The 15,946-nt window shown below is 59.4% G+C and overlaps 7 protein-coding genes across 7 annotated transcripts; 6 read left to right on the top strand and 1 right to left on the bottom strand.

Moving 5' to 3' along the window:
- The first annotated feature begins 7 nt into the window (after positions 1-7).
- SDRG_01905 (hypothetical protein) lies at positions 8-3,814 on the top strand. The gene is made up of 11 exons (XM_008607460.1): positions 8-452; positions 503-887; positions 936-1,372; positions 1,419-1,581; positions 1,634-1,728; positions 1,776-1,909; positions 1,960-2,030; positions 2,085-2,447; positions 2,496-2,770; positions 2,818-3,019; positions 3,077-3,814. The coding sequence occupies exons 1-11, from the start codon at positions 37-39 to the stop codon at positions 3,665-3,667; spliced, it is 3,132 nt and encodes a 1,043-aa protein (XP_008605682.1). The 5' UTR covers positions 8-36; the 3' UTR covers positions 3,668-3,814.
- Positions 3,815-3,967: 153 nt separating this feature from the next.
- Positions 3,968-5,822, top strand: SDRG_01904 (hypothetical protein; the record flags this gene model as incomplete). Its single annotated transcript, XM_008607459.1, has 4 exons — positions 3,968-4,104; positions 4,153-4,995; positions 5,042-5,342; positions 5,389-5,822. Exons 1-4 carry the CDS (start codon positions 3,976-3,978, stop codon positions 5,820-5,822), a joined length of 1,707 nt encoding a protein of 568 aa, XP_008605681.1. The 5' UTR covers positions 3,968-3,975.
- Positions 5,823-5,843: 21 nt separating this feature from the next.
- SDRG_01903 (hypothetical protein) lies at positions 5,844-7,281 on the bottom strand (the record flags this gene model as incomplete). The annotated part of the gene is made up of 5 exons (XM_008607458.1): positions 5,844-6,257; positions 6,306-6,714; positions 6,762-6,882; positions 6,930-7,184; positions 7,230-7,281. 5 exons carry the CDS (start codon positions 7,279-7,281, stop codon positions 6,114-6,116), a joined length of 981 nt encoding a protein of 326 aa, XP_008605680.1. The 3' UTR covers positions 5,844-6,113.
- Positions 7,282-7,462: 181 nt separating this feature from the next.
- SDRG_01902 (UDP-3-O-[3-hydroxymyristoyl] glucosamine N-acyltransferase) lies at positions 7,463-8,841 on the top strand. The gene is made up of 7 exons (XM_008607457.1): positions 7,463-7,599; positions 7,648-7,723; positions 7,770-7,843; positions 7,887-7,984; positions 8,035-8,107; positions 8,160-8,361; positions 8,419-8,841. Exons 1-7 carry the CDS (start codon positions 7,486-7,488, stop codon positions 8,502-8,504), a joined length of 723 nt encoding a protein of 240 aa, XP_008605679.1. The 5' UTR covers positions 7,463-7,485; the 3' UTR covers positions 8,505-8,841.
- A 45-nt stretch (positions 8,842-8,886) lies between these two features.
- Positions 8,887-9,934, top strand: SDRG_01901 (hypothetical protein; the record flags this gene model as incomplete). The annotated part of the gene is made up of 4 exons (XM_008607456.1): positions 8,887-9,346; positions 9,401-9,460; positions 9,582-9,725; positions 9,774-9,934. 4 exons carry the CDS (start codon positions 8,887-8,889, stop codon positions 9,932-9,934), a joined length of 825 nt encoding a protein of 274 aa, XP_008605678.1.
- Positions 9,935-10,271: 337 nt separating this feature from the next.
- SDRG_01900 (hypothetical protein) lies at positions 10,272-11,425 on the top strand (the record flags this gene model as incomplete). Its single annotated transcript, XM_008607455.1, has 3 exons — positions 10,272-10,283; positions 10,328-10,714; positions 10,760-11,425. 3 exons carry the CDS (start codon positions 10,272-10,274, stop codon positions 11,423-11,425), a joined length of 1,065 nt encoding a protein of 354 aa, XP_008605677.1.
- A 1,958-nt stretch (positions 11,426-13,383) lies between these two features.
- On the top strand, positions 13,384-15,930 carry SDRG_01899 (hypothetical protein; the record flags this gene model as incomplete). The annotated part of the gene is made up of 5 exons (XM_008607454.1): positions 13,384-13,473; positions 13,521-14,476; positions 14,523-14,856; positions 14,910-15,898; positions 15,921-15,930. 5 exons carry the CDS (start codon positions 13,384-13,386, stop codon positions 15,928-15,930), a joined length of 2,379 nt encoding a protein of 792 aa, XP_008605676.1.
- Between the last annotated feature and the right edge of the window lie 16 nt (positions 15,931-15,946).

The following is a 15,946-nucleotide window of genomic DNA, read 5'->3' as shown; positions in this document are numbered from 1 at the left end:
GTGTCAATTTCGCTTTGCTGCCCCCGACGCAACCTCATGCTGCTCATGTCGGACTGGGTGCTGAAGCACTACCACGAGATCCCGATCGTCATTGGCGCGGCCCTCGCCGCCGTCCTCCTCGGCGTCATCATGCTCTACATCTGGGTCGCCTCGCGCCAAGTGCGTCCGCGCAAGACGCGCGCGCTCTCGGTCGACGCCCGATCGGATGGAACGGCGTCGGCGCCGGGGTCGCCCAAGGCCAAGCACATGCGCAAGCGCATGTCTTTTGACGCGGACGTCGACTACGAAGTCAACGAGCTCCGCGAAGAAGAGAAGGAGCTCGGCGAGCGCGACGCCAACATCATGTGGCTCAAGGCGCAGGTCTGGAGCGAGGACCAGCTGCAAATGTACTCGGGTCTCACCAAGATGTTCTTCTCGTCGTTCGAGAACGAGTTTATGGAAGTGATCATTCGGTAGTCGCTTACGATCACGATAACCTCGTCTTCTCACGTACTGCTCGTAGGCATGTCGAAGCGGTCGAGTATGCCCCCGACGCCATCATCTTTGAACGCGCCGTCCACGACGGGTCGCTGCTCATGGTCGCCCGCGGCTCTGCGCTCCTCGCTGCCTTCTACGAAGACAAGGTCTACTCGAGCGCGATCCCGAAGGACGAATGCCTCACGTCGACGCTCGTGCAGCTCCAAACTCTCTTTCACGACCCGTCGGTCGCGCGTCTCGACCTGGAAGCGCGCGCCGGTCCCGAGGGTGCCACGGTCCTGCGTATCGATCAGTCGGTGCTGCTTGAAGCCATGGAGCTCCACCCAAAGAACCAACTTCAGCTCGCCCAAGTGGCCCTCGCGCAGCTGGACCGTGTCACCGCGCGGTCGCTCATCGACTATTTTGGCCTTGTGCGTCGTCGGATGTTTGCCCTTCAATTTGGTTTGACGCAAGCGTAGGTCAACCACGTGATCCATCCGGTGCCGCTCTTTGAGGTGCCCGCCGACCGCAGTGAGGTCGCCCACGTCGTGGCGCATGCCCTCGGTCTCGACTTCAAGGAGCTCGAGGAGCAATTCCGTCTCGGGTGCCGGCTCTTGACGCTCGAAGATGGCTGGCTTCTCCAGGACCAAAAAGAGCAGCGGTCGAGCAACGCCGCGGACGTGTACTTTGTCGTTGAAGGCGCGATTGCCGTCGACGTGGCCATGTCGATGGGCAACGTGACCGACACGCTTGTCAAGATGTACGAGGCGACGCCGGGCTGTGCCATTGGTGTGAGCACCGCCATCACCGGTGACGCCGGCATGGTCGAAGCGCGCACGATTGGCACTACAACCGTGCTGCACTTGGACGGCAACGTCTTTCGGTCGCTTTTGCGACACGCGTCGTTTGTCTCGAGGTACGACGCTCTCAAAGGTGCGATGGACAAAACTTGTCCATCTTAGTTGCGTCAAGCACGTGCTGCGCCAGTACGACCCCATGGTGCCGATGCTCGACAACTTTTTCGAATGGATCCACCTCAACAGCGGCGACTCGCTCTTCCACGTCGGCGACGAGTGCGACTCGACGTACACGCTCTTGACCGGTCGCCTCCGCGCCATCCAAGATGTACTACTTAACTTATGATGTGACATGTCATGCTGACAATGTGTTGATGTAGCACGTGAGCACGACGGGCGCCATTGTCAAGACGAGCAACGAGCTCATGAAGGGCGCGACGCTGTGCGCGCTCGACATGCTCGCCTCCCGGCGCAGGTATGTCCATCCCTTCCTACATCACCGTCATATTACGTCATAACTAGTGCGTCGACGGTCTATGCCATTCGCGACTGTCAAATCTCCAAGATGCCCCGTGTCATCTTCGACTACATTTTGCGCGTCTACCCCGACGTGCTGGCCCACGTGACGCGCGAAGTGGCATACCGCTCCACGAATGGTACCCGCTTCGTATCTCTCGATCTCTTTTCTACAGAGTCCGTCGCGTAGCGCTGCCGCAGAGCAAGACGTTTCCGCTGCTCGGCACGCGCAACGCTGGCGCGTCGCCCCAACTTCCTGTCGTACGTTGCATGTCTTGCTTGCCCTTTTAGCTTAGCAAAATTGTGTGTGGTTAGGGTACGATCGCCGTCCTGGCTGCGAGCAAGGACGCGTGCGTGCACGAGTTTAGCGACATGCTGGCCAAAGCGCTCAACACGCTGGCGACCACCGAAGTCGTCTCGTCGCAAAAGGCGATCGAGGTGTTTGGCGGGCAGTGGCGGTCGCTCTCTGCGATTGCACGCTCGCGCATGTCCAACTGGCTCGCCGAGGTCGAGAGTGTCAACCAGCTCGTCTTGTACGAAGCCGACACGACGCTGACCGAGTGGACGCGGCTGTGCATCCGGCAAGCCGATCACATTTTGCTGCTCACGTCCGAGACATCAGAATTTTGGATCGACGAGCTCCAAGGTCTGTTGCGATCTGCGTACGAGCGCAAGAAGGTACGACCCTTTGTGAGCTTGGTGCTCGGTACTAACTGGGTCACGTAGGTTGAAATCAACCTCGTGCGGCTCCGCCGCGACACGGACGACATGTCGACGCCGATGAAGAAGGTCGACTCGCGCGACTGGATTAGCTACTCGCACAACATTCGTGTGCCGTTTTCAAAGTACGAGAGCGACCTGCTCCGTATCTCGCGGCGTGTGACCGGTCGGTCGATTGGCATCGTCCTCGGCGGTGGCGGCGCCCGTGGCCTCGCCCACATTGGCGTCCTCAAGGCGCTGGAAGAGTGTGGTATTGATGTGGACGTTGTCGGTGGCACGAGGTACAACATCTGACATTTTCAAACGGTCGCGGACGCTCGTGGTGTAGTATGGGCGCGTTCATGGCCGGCCTGTACGCCCAGTACCCCAAGGACTTGGAAAAGGTGGTTGAAAAATCCCGCAGCTTTGCGAAATCCATGGGCAGTCTCTGGAAGAAGTTTTGCGAGCTCACGCTCCCGATCGCGTCCTTCTTTACGGGCGTTGGCTTCAACAGCATCATTCACCAAGAGTTTGGCGACATTCGCATCGAGGTTTGTTTTGTCTTTGATTTTTATTTGATTTTTCACATTTTTGACCAAATTTCGTAGGACCTCGTGCTCAATTTCTTCTGCATCTCGACCGACATTGTCAAGTATCGCACCGGTGTCCACCGCGCGGGCCTTCTGTGGCGCTACGTGCGCGCGTCCATGTCGCTGCAAGGGTACCTCCCGCCGATTTCGGACAATGGCTCGCTTCTCCTCGACGGCGGATACGTCAATAATTTGCCCGCGGACGTGATGAAGGAAGAGGGTATCAACATTATTGTGGCCGTCGACGTCGGTGGCGACCCCGAGTGGAGCTACTACGAGTACGGCGACTCGCTCTCGGGCTGGTGGCTCCTCAAGAACAAGCTCAACCCGTTTGAGCGCACGGCCCAAGTGCCGTCGATGGGCGACGTCTCGGCCGCACTCGCCTACTGCTGCTTTGAGCAAAACAAGGACAACGTCATCAACACTTGCGTCGATCTGTACCTCAAGCCGCCGGTCCAGCACATTGGCACGCTCCAGTTTGAACGCCTCGACGACGCGATCCAGGTCGGCTACGAGTACGCGTTGCCCAAGATCAAGGACTGGATGCAGCGCCAGCCGCACCTCTTCAAGCTGCGCCGCCAACTGAGCCGCGCGTCGCCAGCTCTTTAAGGCAGTGCAGCCTCATATCGTATTGTGCGTCTCCGTGTCTGTCGTTCGACTTGCGGTCGCTGGAACGGTGTTGAAAACGGGATTAGGGTTGAACCATTTCTACTTTTTTATAGTCGAAACATATATATCAACGCTTGCCAATCGACACGCCCTTGCGTAGTTTGCCGATGCGTGCCTAGGTACTGCAGCCTTTCTTGGTTCCCAAAATCCAGTACAGAAACTTTGACGATGCACAGGTTGTCTAGGATAATGCCACGCTTGCGTCTCGACGATTTTAGGATCAAAAATAAGATCTGAGTTGCAGCAAAATGGTCGCCGTGGTGCCGATCGCACCGAGTGGGCCATCGCAACCGGCCACGTCGCCCGCCTACAACGTGACCTGGAACAAAATGTCGTTGGCCACGAGCTTTCTTTTGCTGCTCAACCTTCTTGCCATGGTACTCGATCCTGCAGAGTGCAGCACTCGTGACGCTACTTCTGTCTAGCCCATGAAAGCGTACTTGTCCGAGGAGCTGCCGTGGTCGCACATGACGCGACCCGACACGCCGTATTTGAACCTCTCGTCGCTCGACCCGGCGTTTCTGACGCTCTCCCAAGCGCTCTTTTCGCGCGACACCTTGGCCAGCGTCCCTTCGTTTTACGACAATACGACGCTGCGCACCGACATTTACCGCGGCCTCGTCGACGTGCGAGAGAGAGCGCCCGTGGACCGAAGCGACTGCATTGCGTTCTTTTATGGCGTCCCCGGCCTCGTCTTTTATAGTCCATCGTTCCTAGACGTACTGTGCTCGTTTGCAGCTGTTGACCACCGCAAAGCGACGTTGGCCGATGAAATGACGTGGCAGTTTCGTGGCGCGTGTCAGTATTTGACGTTCTTTGGCCTCTTTGTCGGCCAAGGCTGCTTGTGGCTCAGCGTTGGCGACGATATTACCATGGCGACACCGACACCCGGCGTCTTTACACTGACGTACACGTTTCAGCGCCCCGAGTACGCGCTGTGGCTCTGGTTCAAGTTTGCGTACCGCTGCGGCTTGCTGATTCTGGTCTTGGTCTTGACGTGGCGCCGCTACTATCGACACTGCATGGAGCTTCAACGCATCGTACGCGCCTTTGGCCACGTGCATCCACGTTCTAGCGACAATGACTGGCACTATGAACTTATCGTTGGGGATCCGACCGTGCTAATTTTGATGGACCCAAGCGTCTGCGCCATATTTTCCATCGATGTGTGGCTCAGCGTCCAATACATGGGTATTTCCATGGTGCGCGCAGCGCAAACCGCCAATCTCTACAGCTTTTTCTTTGGGTTCTTGTACTATTCGCGCACGGTACATACCCTAACCTCCCGCACGCAACCCTATCCCTTGTACCTAGGTGTGGTTTGCCTATTTTGCGCTGGCGGGGACGTCCCACGCGCTCAAGCGCTATCGCAAGGAACACTTGTTTGCAAATATTGACAAGACATTGGTCGCCATCGCGGTGGCAGCGAGCAACGTTCCGCTCACGTATGTGCAGACGCACACGTCGTTGGTGCGCGTGTACATGTGGCTCTTTGCGTCTTTGCCGTCGCCCGACCCGTACCATGAAGTCGACGTTGCGCTTGGCTGCATCCTCCTCTCGCTCATCATTGCCAGCGTACCCGTGCTCTATGGCTTTGCTCACCGCACATATCGAGGTTGCTTGATCCTGTAGCGAGGATGGACGCTCAGAATGTACGATAGCGCGCCGAAAGCGACAAACGCCCAACGCAAGGTACACGAGCCAAGCGTTCAATGGTCTCAAAACACGCTCCGTCTTGTGTCTCGTGCGCGGCTGTGGGCGGCGGTACCCCAAGAACATGCTCGAGTCGGGCGGCTCCGTCTACGCGGCGATTCAGTCCGACCCGCGCTATGCCCAGCACCCGACGCTGAGCCTCCGCAGTGTCGACTGCTACCTGGTCTGCAAAAAACGCCAGGTGCCCAAGCAAACGGTGCGACTCAGCCTCGCACAGAGCTTGGACCGCAACCTTGCGGATCCAGCGAGTGCAATTCTCGACGATGAAACAAGCGATCGCGCGACCATCTTTGACCGGCTCGAAGCGACGCCGCATCCCGGGCCACTTCGGCCGACTTTCAAGCTACAGCAAGGCGTCGTCAAGAGCGTGTGGTTAGCATGAGAGAAAGGGTGAGAGAGATCCTCGTTTGCAGGTGCTGTATTGATGCGTCAACGGACGACAGCAGCATTCCTGTGCGACCTGCGACACCTTTTGGGGCTTAAGTACCCCGCGTCAAGACCACAACGTCCTGAATAACTCAAGGTATCGAAAAAGCTTGTGCGAGAAAGACCCGTCAACCCAAAGCCTACTACAATAAACACGGCTATTTGGGTCTGCAGAGACGATATGAGCATGCTTGATCATCATCATCAGCGGACGAATGGGCGGGCGCTGCTTGTGTATAATCGCACTTTATTGCGGCACCGGCGTCGGGAGCGGGCGAGAAGCCACACCGGCGAGGACGTTGGCGAGACCGCGGTCGCACATGGCGTGCCGCGTCCGCAGCGTCGCCGAGGCAATGTGCGGCACAACGATGCAGTTGGGCAAGTGGAACAGCTACGTCAAGTCAGCAATGCATCGGCTATGACACGAGTAAGAACGTACGGGGTGCGCCGGTGGAAGGGGCTCGGGCGTCGTGACGTCGAGCGCCGCGGCAATCGGCTTGGACTGCAATGCGGCCACGAGCGCGTCCTGGTCGACCACGTCGCCGCGCGCCGTGTTGATGAGGACAGCGCCGGGCTTCATGAGGCCCAGGGCCGGCGCATCAATGAGGTGACGCGTCGCTGGCGTCAGCGGGCAATGTAAGCTCACCACATCGCTTTCCGAGAGAAGCGTGGGCAAGTCCACAAACGTGGCGCGAAGACCACCCAAGTCGGCCGCTGCCTTTTCTCTCGGGCCAGTGTAGAGGATGCGACACCCAAAGCCATTCTGGAGCATGCGGGCGTACGCGAGGCCAATTTCGCCGAGGCCAATGACGCCCACGGTGCAGCCCGAGACGTCCGAACCACAGTATCTAGTCCCGTGTTTGATTAGCGACACGGATAGAGCTGCAGAGCGTACTGGTAGACTTGGATGACGCCCCATTCACCAGCAACCGCGCTCTTGTGGCTCTCAAGCAGCCGGCGCTTGATGGCAAAGGTCAAGCTCACAGCCAGCTCGGCTGTCGACACGTGCAAGCAGCCTGGGCCATGCATCGTGCAGCGCAACCACAAGACAGGAGGGCACTACCTGGCGTGTGGCCAACAGCGACGCCCCGTGCGCGACAAGCCGCGACATCGATGTGGTCAAACCCCGCTGAGATCGTCGACACGACCTGGAGCGAGGGCCCTGCGCTGTCAAGCACTTGCGGCGTGATCTTGTCCGTGATCATGCAAAGGATGCCCGTGCAGCCCGCCGCGCGGGCAACAAGCTCTGCCGGCGGAATCGCCACGTCGGCGTGCTCGTAGCAGTCGACAATGACGTTCGGGTCCTTAGCCAGTTGCTCTAGCGTCGCATGCAGAGATCGTCCCTAGCATCGTGGACGCGTACCGAGAACGTAGGGAATGTGGCGCGTCACGAGCACTTTGCACTTGCCTTCCATTTTGCACTTGGCAAGATCTGCCGATCCGTGCAAATGGTCAGTTGATTGCTGTTTTAAATAATGAAGTTTTGGACTGGCATTGACCTTGTCTGTTATATGCCAATATGGAAAGTACAAAATAATAGCAAGGATTTGACCTTTGCCATCTCGGCCAATCACAGAGTCGAAAATGTAGAACGACCTGTGATTGGTCCATTGTTGAGGATGGCGCTGGGTCGAGCCTTGTCGACGGCCCCACTGCGGTCGATCCACCCGACGGCCAAGGTCCACGTCACTGCAGTGCTCGCGCCGTTCACGGTCGTCGGAGCGCATGCCGTGGTGCGCAGCTTCTAGCTGTTGGCCAACCGACTCTGACTGTGCGGTTAGATTGAGGCCAACTGCAGCATTGGGCCTGGCACGGTCGTCGGCGACAACGTCGTTGTCGAGAGCGACACGACTATCGGTGCGCCTGCGCACATAGCGTCCTCCTGCCTCAACGTCGTCGATAGGAGCCAGTGCGACGCTGCTCAACTGCAACATTGGCAAGCGCAACGTCATCCACGGCGGCGTGCGCATCGGGCAGGTTGCCATCCACCATCTCTATCGACTGACGATTTATGGCTCAGGACGGCTTTGGCTTTGAGCTCGATGCGACCGGCGCCGGCCACCACACAAAAAAGCCCCAAGAACTTCGCGTCGAGATCCACGACGACGTCGAAATCGGGTACGAAATGCCAACGAGCTGCGACGACGATGCTAGAGCAAGCATCCTAGTGCCAACTGCACCATCGACCGCGGCAGCTGGCGCAACACCATCATCGGGCGCGGCTGCAAACTCGACAACCTGGTACTAGATCTGGCTGCGGTCGCAGATGTCGGAGGGCGAATGCTTGCGGTAGATCCAAATCGCCCACAATGTGCAGATCGGGCCAGGCAGCGTCTTTGCCGCCCAAGTCGGCATTGCGGGGAGCACGACGATCGGCAAGAACGTCGTCGCCGGCGGCCAAGTCGGGATCGCCCAGCACCTCACGATCGGCGACAACGTTCGCATCGCTGGCAAGAGCGGCGTCATGCACAACCTCTCGGGCAACGCCGCCTACGGTTGACAGCCTCTCGACCTTGCGCTACCGCTGCAATCACCTCGTCGATCGTACATAGGTGGCGTGCCCGCTGTGCCCATCATGGAGTTTCGCCGGCAGATGAGCCACATCCGCGACATGGGCCGCAAGCCGATCGCGCAATAAGTACCGTTCGCACATAGATGTGGCCGCTACCACCCGTTGCCAACACGACGTATTTCGCCTCGTCTTGGCAGTTGCGTCGCACGTATCTCTACGAGGCCATCGTCCGTGGCGCAGAGACGCGCGATTGGGATGGAGCCTGCGCTGGCCTCAGGATGCTGGCGAGGATGGGCAGCACGGCTTCCTCGTCCTCCCTGCGATGGTGGAGATGGTTGTCGACCATGGCGAGGACGTGCGAGGGAGCGCCTTGACCAAGCGATTCCGCGAACAATTAGCGCCAACCTGTGAGAACGCATGGGATCTAATAAAGTGTGGGAGGTTTCACTGACTTTCTTTTCCGAGGTGTGTGGTCCCCTGGTGCTGGAATAAGAAAAAAGCAGCCAAGATGGCGGAGAACGAGCACCACAGCGCGATGCTCATGGCGCAGGGCGCAATGGACCTCAACCCCGTGCCATGGACCGAGCACACGGCGCCGGACGGACGCAAGTACTACTACAATGCGTCCACGGGCGAGTCGACGTGGGAGCGCCCGGCCGAGCTCAGCGCGCCGCAGCAGGCCGCACCGGCCCAGCAAGTCCGCCCGCAGCAGCAGCAGCAACAGCAGCAGCAGCAAGTCGCGCCTGCTCAGGTCGCCAACCCGCAGCTCCAGCAAGGCGCGATCAACCCGGCCACTGCTGCCGGCCCCGTCGCTGGCCAGCAGGCCTTCCAGGGCCAGCCCGGCCAGATGCCGCAGTACATGCAAGGCGGCTACGGCGCCGCGGGCTATCCGCAGCCGTACGGCCAGCCGATGACGTACCCTCCGTACGCTCAGGGTGGCTACATGTACCCGTACGCCCAGCCTTACGGTATGGTGCACCGCACCGTCGACGAGTTGAAGTGCTCACACCGACCATGTGTAGGCTACGCGCCTCAGGTGGCGGGTCCCGGTCCTCCGATCCAGACGACCGAGAGTGGGCAAGGTATGCAACCCTCTTCATGCTTGCATTCTTCGGACCGCGGGCGAAGGACGTCGGTTCCTTTGGTCGCGGTCGTTGCATGCTTGCCTATTGTGTATCTGTATTTACGTGTCTTCATGTCCAGGACCCCCTGGTTGCAATTTATTCGTGTTTCATATTCCAAATGATATGACCAACCAGGACCTCTTCAACTACTTTGCGACGTTCGGTAACGTCATCTCGGCGCGCATCATGGTCGAGAAGGAGACGGGCCGCAGCCGTGGCTTTGGTACGTGTGCGACCCAACGCGCGTTTGAATGCTCATGCAATTATGCAGGCTTTGTGAGCTACGACAATGCGCCGTCTGCCGACGCTGCCATCAAGGGCATGAACGGCTTCCAGGTCGGCCGCAAGCGGTTGAAGGTCCAGCACAAGAAGGAGAAGGGTGGCATGTACGAGGACGACATGGACCAAGGCGGCGCTGTCGCGGGCCAATAAGCCGACAAAAGCAGCTCAATTATACCGTGCGATCCACGCCAGGACGACGACCGACGCCGACGCATCTGCATCTTGCGTGTTTCTTCTCTATTTGCATGAACGGCCGACGCGGCGATCACCGCCTTGAATGATGAATCCACACCCTTTTATATGGCGTTGACGAGCATACATGCAGATCCTACCGGTAGACGCAGTTGCGTGCCCAATCAGGATCCGAAGCCACGCATTGGCATGGGTGCCACGCAATCCCGTGGTGCGTTGGAAGCCAGTCGCTCGGCCACCACGCCAGTCGAGGAGGAGGCTGACGATAGGCCAGAGCTGCATGCGCCATCAAGCGATGCCATTCGTGGTGCGACGGCGCTGTCACCACGACGCAGCCCGTGCGATAAGCAGGTATCGATCGACATCAACACTGCGTCGAGCGCAGACCTGCGGCGCGTGCCCGGCGTCGGCCTCGTGCTCTCCGAGCGCATCATTGCCCACCGCCCGTACAGCTCGGTTGACGCGCTCGTGTACGTCCCCGGGATCGGCGTGCGTTCGTTCGCCAAGATGCGTCCATGGCTCACGCCACTCGCGCCGCGCCTCGCTCCCGCGGTGCCCGCATGCGAGCTGTCGCCCGTCGTCGAGCGCCCTGCGTGTCACCAATTGCGCTTCCCTGCGGGCGAGCCAACGTACGCGATAGCGAGCTGGAACCTCTGCAATCTCTCCAAGAAACGATCGACCGACTCGCTGCGTCTCATCGCCGAGATCTTTGCGCCCTTTGATCTCGTGGCGCTTCAGGTACAAACCCGATCTTATACGGAGTGACATGCACAATTGCTGCAGGAAGTGCGCGATACGCTCGTGCTCAAGAAGCTACGCGCGTTGCTGCGGGGTTGGGACTACGTGCTCTCGGCCCGCGTCGGCGGCACCACGCATGGCGAGTACTTTGCCTTCTTTTACCGAAAGACCAAGTGGCTTCGCCCGACGGTGCTGCCCTTGGCCGACAACCACGACGGCCTAGATGCGCTACATCGTTGCCCGTTTGTCGTACAAGCCAATTCTATGTGCCGCCGCCTTGCCCTGACGCTCGTCAATGTCCACATTGTCTTTGGCCATGAGGCCGGACGCCGCAAGCGCGAAGTCGACGGGCTCGTCGCGCTCGCCGCCGGCCTTCCCGGCAAATTGGTTCTGCTCGGTGACTTTAACCTGCCGCCGTTCGACCTCGGCCTCACTTCTGCGCGCTGGCTGCCACTCATCAATGCGCCGCTGACGACCACGATTGGCAACAACTTGTACGACAACCTTTGGGTCCGCGACACAACTGGCACTGTTGGCGACTTTGCACTTTGCGCGGGTGTGGATCGCGTGGACCAGCGGTACTTTCCAGCGACGAAACAGCGCGCGGCGGCAAAAGCGGCCCGACTACAGTGCTGTAGCGTCCTCTCGGACCACTGCCCCGTGTACATGGCGCTGTATGCGCCGTCAGAGCTACTCAGTGCTAGTCCATAGATCTTTACAACGATACTATAAGACAATATTGCGACCTTGAAAAATGTGGGAATACGCGTTCCGTTGCTGGGAGACTGGAAAGAAGCCGGGTGCAGTGTGGAACCTTGATTTCGGCGCCGATCGAGCCCTAACCGCAATTACAGGACAAGGGAGTTGAGTGGACTTGCAAAATCAAATCCGAATGCCTAGTGTAGCGTGCATCTTCTGCATTGGAATATTAAAGGTGCGACCTTGGTGTTGAGGTCTTGACAGCAGGCTGATTGTGGCGGTCGTGGCAACGAGTCTGCGGTCTGCAGTACTATTTTACACTGTCTCTAGCGCGACGGGTCCAGGCTTCTCCCTACTGGAGGTTCGTTCAGCTCGCATCTTCTACACTCGGTTTACAAGAAGCGAGCAACCTTTTGTTCGAGTACAAATGGTTGCTTGGTCGATCTTCGACTCAAGAGCTTTTCCTACCTGGGTACTTGCAACGTGCAGTCGCAAAACCTTCATTTGCCATTTTCCCTCCGGCCTGCCACAACGACCACCGCTCCCTTCCGCCGCGCTACGAGGGCAATCCACAGGACCGACACCGCCACGACCACGCCGACGGATATGACCTCCCACACACCAACGGCACTGGTTGGATCCTTGCGCCGCAATCTGCCCCGTCATAAAGTTGAAGTTCCAGGCGCTCGCACCAGATCCAAAACCCACGCTTCCGCTACCGACGTTGGCGCCGAAGCGAAGCCCACTGAGCGACATGAGCGTCGCGGGCTCGGCGGTGACGCTCGTGAGACCGAAAAACTACACCAACGGCCCCTACCACACCATCCCATTTCACAAACAAACAATCGCAGCTCGACGCCACACAGGCCACCCCGCAGGTGGCTCGGGACGAACCCGGCAGTGTTTGGTACGCCAAGCGCTTGCGGCGAAGAGCAAAGAGACTGCAACGGATGACATCAGCCGTGTATTCGCTCAACGCTACGAGCGCTTGGTCCCGACGATAGACACGACCAGACAGTCGGACACATGGCCTACATTGTAGTTCCGCCGCTTGGATTGTCCGCGCTGGCAACAACTAGTATTGGAAGATGCTGCTTCGGGTGTTCGAGATGGGGTGACGCTCTTTCTTTGCATTTTTGAGAACGTCCACCTCGGACATCGTCCCGAGCAAACCACGGTGCAAGTTGTACCCGTGGTATCGGATAACATGCCGCCGTTGCGTTCACTACGTCCCGAGCATACCACGGTACGCTATACATCGCTGAATCCACCCGTGGTATGGGATAGCTCGTGTACTGACCGAGATATCCTCGCCTTTGTCTACCGCTCTGAAGCGGCGAGTGTCCATGACCAGAGTCACAAGGTGCCCATCACACGGCCGGTATCGTTGACGTATTGGACGCTGGGCACAGTGAGCTTTTGACCGTCGGCAGTCGAATGGCCGACGCCTTTGCGAGCCAGCATGTGTAATGCTTGCTGTATCAGTGAAGTACATGTACGCCTGGATGACACCCGAGTCATGAGCATTGCACTGGCACAATTGACGAGCACGAGCAGGGAGGAGCTCTCAATACTGCCAGCAACCCAGCAGCACTGGAATCCTCTACCAGTGTCGGGCTTGGGTACAGTAACGAGCATGTTTATCGCTAGCGGTGTGCAACCCGTCCCATCGGGCTCACTATCAGAATGGGTGTAATGATTCGGCAGAGGCTCAGGCCAGAGCGCGTGTTGTCGCCTTGCTGGGTCGCTGTGCTCGCGCCACTGGAAATATTCGATTTTGCGGCAGCGGTGATTGGCGCTTCGAAAAACACAGCATCCCGATTGGCCAACAAGGTAGCAACACCGCCCAGACAAGTGAGCGCCAGAGTTGCAGTACGATGCGTACACCGCACCAGATGACCAGATGGGCTCCGTTGGAATCGACTTGCTCGAGCCATTCTTCATTTCGCCACCGACCCGGTATTCACTCCATGAAGCTGTACCTCCCGCTGGCACTCGTCGCGGCGGTCGCGGTCGCCCAAGACTTTGACGCGCAGGCCGAGGCCATCGTCGCCAAGATGGTATTCCTATCCCTCCTTGACACGAAAACGAACGCACGCTTCCCTAGACGCCATCGCAGTGGATCGGCCAAATGGCCCAAGCCAACATCGGCGTCATCCTCGGCTCGGACGGTCAGCTCAGCGTCAACGCCGTCACGCAGTGCGCCAAAGCCGGCGTCGGTTCGTTCCTCAACGGCGCGATGCCGGCGGCCAAGTGGCGCGCCATGATCACGCAGATCCAAGCCATTTACAAGGCCAACAACGCGCCGCCCGCGCTCTACGGCCTCGACAGCGTCCACGGCGCCAACTACGTCAACGACGCTATTCTGTCGCCGCAGCAGATCAATAAGGGCGCGACGTTCAACGCCAAGATCGTCCAAGACTCGGCGTTCATCACAGCGCGCGACACGTCGGCGGGCGGCGTCAACTGGGTCTTTGCGCCGGGTCTTGACGTCACCAACCACAAGCGCTGGTCGCGCGTGTACGAGACGTTCGGCGAGGACCCGTACTTGGCGTCCGAGCTTGGAATTGCCGCCGTCAACGGCATCCAGTCCGTGCCGGGGGTTGCGGCCGCCGTCAAGCACTTTATCGGGTACGGCGCCACATCCTCGGGCGACGACCGCGCGCCGGCCTACCTGGACGACTACCAGCTGCTCAACTACCACGCGCCGCCGTTCATTGCGGCCATCCAGAGCGCCAACGCGCTCTCGGTCATGGCGAGCTACGTCTCGGTCAACGGCGTGCCCATGGTCGCCAACAGCCGCTTGACCAACGACTTGCTCCGGAGCGACATTGGCTTCAACGGGCTGCTGCTCACCGACTGGGAAGACATTTACAACCTCAACTACGTCCACAAGCTCGTGAGCAACAACCAAGACGCGGTCGCCATGTCCATGTCCAAGTCGTCTGTGGACATGAGCATGATTCCCAACGACCTGAGCTTCATCGGATACGCGCAAAATCTTTTGAACGCCGGCACGATTGCAGCGTCGCGGTACCGTGCGTCGGCCAAGCGCATCATCAAGTAGTCCATCGTAGCATCCAGAGCGCTCTCTCATGCTTTGTTGTAGGATGAAGCTGCAGCTCGGCTTGTTCGAGACGCCCGTGCCCGGCGCCAACAACGTCAACCTCGTGGGCGGGGCGTCCGACCGTCAAGCGTCGCTCGAGCTCGCGCGCGAGTCGATCGTGCTGCTCAAGAACAAGGACAGAGTGTTGCCGATCCGCAGCAACGCGAGTGTGTTTGTCACGGGCCCGGCCCACGACAACATTGGCTACCTCTGCGGCGGCTGGACGTGGGAGTGGCAGGGCGTCTCCGGAAACGCCAAGTTCCCCGGCAGCCAAAGTGTGCTATCGGCGTTCCAAAGCCTCGTCGCCGCCAACGGCGGCAAGGTCACGTCGCTTCAGGTGCGTTGGCTTCCCCACCTCGTGCCGATTCGAAAGACAATGTTGTCGACTAGGGCGTCGACATCAACGGTGGCACGACCGACTCACTCGCCGACGCCAAGGCCAAGGCCGGCGCGGCCGACTACACGGTCATCGTCGTGGGCGAGACGCCGTACGCGGAAATGGTCGGCAACGTTCCTGACGCAGCGCTGCCGGCCGGCCAGCTCCAGTACATTCGCGACATTGCCTCCACCGGCACCAAAGTCATCCTCGTGCTCGTCGAAGGTCGCCCGCGCCTCCTCAACGGTGTCGCCGACGTCGTCCACGCTGTCATTGACGCGATGCTGCCGTGCCACATGGGCGGCCAGGCCATCGCCGAGATCATCCTCGGCCTCACCAACCCCAGCGGCCGTCTCAGCATGACGTACCCCAAGGACCAGACCAAAGACAACATGGTGACGCCGTACTTCCAGCGCAAGAACGGCGTGTGCGTGCTCACAGGCGCGGCGTGTCCCGCCGAGTGGGAGTTTGGCACCGGTCTGAGCTACACGACGTTCAGCTACACCAACTTTGCGCTGAGCGGCAACCAGCTCAACACATCGGCCGAGTCGCTGACGGCGAGCGTCGTCGTGACCAACACGGGCACAATGGCCGGGAAGGAAGCGGTCTTGCTCTTTCTGAGCCAAGGTGCGCGTACGTCCGGGACGCCCGAGACCAAGATGCTCAAGAAGTTTACCAAAGTGTCGCTCTCGCCCGGGCAGTCGACGACGGTGACGTTCTCGATTGGCTTCAACGACTTTGCGATCTACAGCGGTGGCATTGGGTCGGGCTTGCTCAAGTCGGCCGAGGCAGGTGCCTACTACGTGGGCGTCAAGCCCGAGACGGTTTGCGATGCCAATACGATTGGACCGCTCTGCCAGTCGTTCAACTACGGTGCGGTGGCGGCCACGATTCCTCTCTCGCTCTTTGCCAAGACGACCGGCAAGATCGTGGGCGCGACCGACTGGGACACGTTCATGTACGCGCCGCCGACGGGTGCGACGCCGGTCAACCAGCAGCTCGAGTACCTCCCCGACACGCGCCAGCTCCGAGTGAAGAGCAACGGCAAGTG

The sequence above is a fragment of the Saprolegnia diclina genome (genome assembly GCF_000281045.1).
Source record: "Saprolegnia diclina VS20 unplaced genomic scaffold supercont1.4, whole genome shotgun sequence".
NCBI lineage: Eukaryota > Oomycota > Saprolegniomycetes > Saprolegniales > Saprolegniaceae > Saprolegnia > Saprolegnia diclina.
This window is presented reverse-complemented; position numbering and strand designations above follow the sequence as displayed.

Coding starts and splice junctions, on each gene's coding strand:
- SDRG_01905 (XM_008607460.1), top strand. CDS start 37: ATGCTGCTCATGTCGGACTGGGTGCTGAAGCACTACCACGAGATCCCG. Junction 453..502: donor TTTATGGAAGTGATCATTCG/GTAGTCGCTTAC, acceptor TACTGCTCGTAG/GCATGTCGAAGCGGTCGAGT. Junction 2,771..2,817: donor GACGTTGTCGGTGGCACGAG/GTACAACATCTG, acceptor CTCGTGGTGTAG/TATGGGCGCGTTCATGGCCG.
- SDRG_01902 (XM_008607457.1), top strand. CDS start 7,486: ATGGCGCTGGGTCGAGCCTTGTCGACGGCCCCACTGCGGTCGATCCAC. Junction 7,600..7,647: donor TCGTCGGAGCGCATGCCGTG/GTGCGCAGCTTC, acceptor CTGTGCGGTTAG/ATTGAGGCCAACTGCAGCAT. Junction 8,108..8,159: donor GCTGCAAACTCGACAACCTG/GTACTAGATCTG, acceptor TGCTTGCGGTAG/ATCCAAATCGCCCACAATGT.